The following is a 5,000-nucleotide window of genomic DNA, read 5'->3' as shown; positions in this document are numbered from 1 at the left end:
GGCAGCAGATTCCTACTCCAACATAAACACACACACACACATATAAAACACAGATGTTAGCATAAAATGAACCAACATGAAGCTGTAAGAATGGAAACAATAATGTATATTAAGCAGCGTCATAACATCAAAGGAGTTTAAGTTGTGAGCAACTGAACCTGTTATACTTGGAGCTTAAACGTGAACACACACGCTCCAAGAAGACATCCAGTCCTTTTTCACAAATATGTATTTAGTAGAGATGCACCGGATCCTGATTTTTAGGATCCTGCCGGATACCGGATCCACTGCTTAAGATCCTGCCGGATCCGGAACCGGATACCGGATCCTACGAAAGTGTTGAAACACATAGCCTACTCGCACACGTGGGCCCTTTTTATCACGTTGGCTCAAACTATTTTGACTGAAAAGCCTCGGCTACCGGATCCTGGATCCTGGAACCGGATCCGGATCCTGTGAAAAACCCTATTATCCTGCCGGAACCGGATCTGGTGCATCTCTAGTATTTAGGAAACTAGTGGGAAAGAGAGGGGGGTTTGGGTTGAGACACGACCTTGGACACACCCGACCCACCCATGCCCAAAAAATATAGGCCTATACAAAATGACCACGATGAACGCCAATCATCACAAACCATATAGCCGATGGAGACAGATCGGGTCGAAGCCTCTTAATGCAAATGGGCGCCTTTTCACTCTCTGCTGAAAACACCCTACTACATCATAACAACATTGCTATGATAAAGCAGAGAGTTTTAAGTAACCGATTAAGACTTGGTCATTACCATTTTGGTTACAATAAAGTTATAACAGAGACTCTGCGCTAAGGGGTTAATGTCAGTAAGTTGGGTAAAAACTGTCTTGAATGTTGAGTAAAAACTGTCTTGACAGCTTTGGCACTGGACAGAGGTGGATCCCGGTGAGAAATTCCAAACAATGTCAGCAACGTCACCTTCTACCAAAGGGTCGGACTGTACAGTGGTGCAGGTCAGGCTGTTCAGGTAGAAGACCAGTGTATCAGCACAGTGCTGTTTGTATCCGTACCTGCGTGCATGCTTGCAAACATGAGTGCAAGCCTGTGTGCCAGTGTGCGAGAGAGAGGGAAATAGAGAGAGGCTTGCGATGCCGTTGGGGTTACGGTCCTGTAGAGCACTAGCGTTTGTGTGTGTGTTTTTTGTTTTTTTAGTGTGTGACTTACGATGCCGTTGTGGTTGCGGTCCCATAGTAGCATGGTGCCGTCGGTGCAAGTAGGTCCATTGAGGTAGAGCACCAGTGTACAGTGTATGTGTGTGCATGTGCATGTGCGTGTGCGTGTGTGTTTAATGTGTGTGACTTACGATGCCGTTGTGGTTGCGGTCCCATAGTAGCATGGTGCCATCGGTGCATGTGAGGCTGTTGAGGTAGAGCACCAGTGTACAGTGTGTGTGTGTGCGCGTGTGTGTGTGTGTGTGTGTGTGTGTGTGTGTGTGTGTGTGTGTGTGTGTGTGTGTGTGTGTGTGTGTGTGTGTGTGTGTGTGTGTGTGTGTGTGTGTGTGTGTGTGTGTGTGTGTGTGTTTAATGTGTGTGACTTACGATGCCGTTGTGGTTGCGGTCCCATAGTAGCATGGTGCCGTCGGTGCATGTGGGGCTGTTGAGGTAGAGCACCAGCGTGTCGGCACAGTGCTGCTTGCGGCACACGAACGCTATGTGGTTACGTATCACATCCTTCTCCGTCGCCGCGTACATGCCCTCCGTGTCCTTAGCTGAACAGCACACACACACACACACATGCACACGCGTGTACACACGCACGCACACACACACACACACAAGAGTCAATTGTAGATTTCTTCATTGCCATTTATTCACAAACACAAACACAAACACACACACACACACACACACACACACACACACACGAGTAATTTATAGATTTCTTTATTGGCATCTGATTCATATCCGTTTTGTGTGTGTGTGTGTGTGTGTGTGTGTGTGTGTGTGTGTGTGTGTGTGTGTGTGTGTGTGTGTGTGTGTGTGTGTGTGTGTGTGTGTGTGTGTGTGTGTGTGTGTGTGTGTGTGCGTGTGTGCGTGTGTGTGCGAGTGTGTGCGTGCACGTCTGCATGCCTATGTGGCATGTGTGTGTTTAAGGTTTGGTGAGGACTAACATGCACAAATAACTAGCATGTACAAATGTCCAAAGTAAGATCCAGCAGTAGTGAAGAACTAAAACAAAAGTATCTGAATCTGCAAAACATCTTTCAGCTGTCATTTCGTAGCGTGTGCTGGGCAGCATTGCTGTCTCTTAATGCCCTCCATCCACTTTGGGAATAACAACAACACATAACACACACCGTGCTTTTTATGGCAAAATGAAACACAGCAGTAAACCCTACTGAACGTGTTGAGGAATGCCAATCTGTGCCTGGAGAGCACAGCTGGGCAATATACGTACAGCAGACTTTTATGGCCTCCACACATGCTGTGGATGACATCATTCTTTCATTTCTAGAGAGAGAGAAATAAAGAGAGAGAGAGAGTGAAAGAGAGAGTGAGAGTGAAAGAGAGACAGACAGACAGACAGAGAAGAGAGAGAGTGAAAGAGAGAGAGAGAGAAGAAAATGGAGATAGAGTGAGAAAGGTCTCCGTCTCACCTGCCACCTGGCTGTTGCCGGCGAAGAATGTTTTGATGTGTTCCTTATGGAAGCCGTTGCTACGCAGCATCTTGTGGAAGCGCTGGAGGTTCTGCACGTGACGCTGGTATGTGATCTGCTCCTGCCAGCCACCTGTCAGCACAGGAACACCAATACCAGTATAAGAACACACACAGGAACCCCAACACCAGTGTAACCAGAACACCAATACCAGTATAAGAACACACACATGAACACCAACACTAGTATAACAAGAACAACCACAGGAACACTAATATCAGTATAATATAAGAACACCCACAGTAACACCAGTACCAGTATAGGAACGTCCACAAGAACACTAATACCAGTATAAGAATATCCAATGGAACACCAATATCAGAATACCACTACCAATAAGAACACCCACAGGAACACCAATACCAGTGTACTGTACCGAAGAACACTCATATAACTTCAGTACCACCAGTGTTTGAACATCATCGAACACCCACAACAGTGTAAGAACACCACAAAAACCCAAGTATCACAGTAAGATCACAATGGACATATACCAGTGTAAGTATACCCATGAAACCATCAATACCAGAGTAAGAAGAGAATGCACAGAGCGCCAGTACCAGTGTAAGAGGAACGTCCATAGAACTTAAGTACCAGTGTAACCCAGACTTAGCATTACAAATTTGCTTGTACCATAATGGCAATGACCAAGTCGTAGTGCATCACTAAAGGCCCTGTGTTATGTCGTAGAAGTGTAGTAGGATACTTTAGAGGTTAACCATTCAATGGCCATTACAGTGTTCCACTGCCATGTATTATGGGGCTACCAACTGCCGTGGAAAACAAATAGCAGTGTAGGAACAGAACACCCATGGATTACAAAGAGCTTGTCAAAGAACAACACAGCCACAGCACACACACAGAGGATACACAGAACACACATACGCATGCAGGTGAGATCATCCATGGGACAACAATGCAATGCAACAGTACATGCAGTGAACATACACTACATCTGAAGGGATGTGGATGGTACTCAAACAAAGGCAATATCAATAATGTGGGTAGTGCCCACGCACGCGCACACACACACGCGCACACACACACACACACACACACACACACACACACACACACACACACACACACACACACACACACACACACACACACACACACACACACACACAGAACCTGCAGAGAGCAGAGCGGGGTTGAGTGGGATGCGATTGTGAAACCACACGAGTTCACTTCGTCCCTTTTCTGTATGTGAGGCCTCTCTCAGGGCATACACACAACACACACGTCTACGAGTGTGTGTGTGTGTGTGTGTGTGTGTGTGTGTGTGTGTGTGTGTGTGTGTGTGTGTGTGTGTGTGTGTGTGTGTGTGTGTGTGTGTGTGTGTGTGTGTGTGTGTGTGTGCGTGCGTGTGCGTGTGTGCGTTTGCGTGCGTGTGTACCTGATAGCAGTACGGCATGGTCACAGGTCTGGCATATATCCTGTAGGAACGTTAGAATGCAAACGGTTGCTGATGGTAATGGTGTGTGTGTGCATGTGCGAGCAGGGGTGCCGACAGGGTGGGGACAACGGGAACAGTTGTCCTGGGCCCAGGGAGATAAGGGGCCCGGAATTGGGTCCTCATTACGGCCCAAACTGTCAGTGGCCCTGTGTGTGAGCGTTACATGCTTTCCTGCATGCCTGTGTGTACGTATGTACAGTACAGTACGTACCTGACAGCAGCACGGCGTGGTCACAGGTCTGGTACAGTCGGCAGGATCGTTGTGACGCTAGCGGTTGCTGGTGGCAACGGCGTGTGTTCTTGCTTAGCTCACAGCTGCTGAGGGGGACACTCGGTCCCGACGCAGGCAGACGCTCAGGGCAGGGCGCAAAGTCCGGATCATCTGCAACAAACACACACACACACACACGTATGCGCATGCACACATACATGCACACATACGCACACACACACACACACACACACACACACACACACACACACACACACACACACACACACACACACACACACACACACACACACACACACACACACACAGACACACACACACACACACAGACACAGACACAAAAAAACAACTAAAAATCAAACAAACATGTATTTACATAGTACAATATCACAACTGTGCAGCTGACTTAAAGTGCTTTAAAATACATATACACTCTCACATTTACACACCAACTCTGGAGGCTGCCAAGAAGGTGCCAAACACACAAACACATGTACGCACGCACGCACAGACGCATGCATGCACACACACACTCACACACACACACACACACACACACACACACACACACACACACACACACACACACACACACACACACACACACACACACACACACA

At 47.5% G+C, this 5,000-nt stretch overlaps 1 protein-coding gene across 2 annotated transcripts in view; it reads right to left on the bottom strand.

Annotated features, from left to right (window-relative positions):
- si:ch211-67e16.11 (uncharacterized) overlaps positions 1 to 5,000 on the bottom strand; it is a 26,961-nt gene that overhangs the window by 6,105 nt on the left and 15,856 nt on the right. For both annotated transcript variants that reach the window (XM_063214595.1, XM_063214596.1), the window contains exons 3-5: positions 4,360 to 4,530; positions 2,630 to 2,761; positions 1,572 to 1,741 (exon numbers count right to left, since the gene is read on the bottom strand). In XM_063214595.1, the coding sequence (XP_063070665.1) occupies positions 1,572 to 1,741; positions 2,630 to 2,761; positions 4,360 to 4,530 (473 nt within the window). The remainder of the gene's footprint in view (positions 1 to 1,571; positions 1,742 to 2,629; positions 2,762 to 4,359; positions 4,531 to 5,000) is intronic.

The sequence above is a fragment of the Engraulis encrasicolus genome, chromosome 13 (assembly GCF_034702125.1).
Source record: "Engraulis encrasicolus isolate BLACKSEA-1 chromosome 13, IST_EnEncr_1.0, whole genome shotgun sequence".
Classification (NCBI taxonomy): Eukaryota; Metazoa; Chordata; class Actinopteri; order Clupeiformes; family Engraulidae; genus Engraulis; species Engraulis encrasicolus.
The sequence above is the reverse complement of the archived record's forward strand: the minus strand, read 5'-3'. Positions and strand labels throughout refer to the sequence as shown.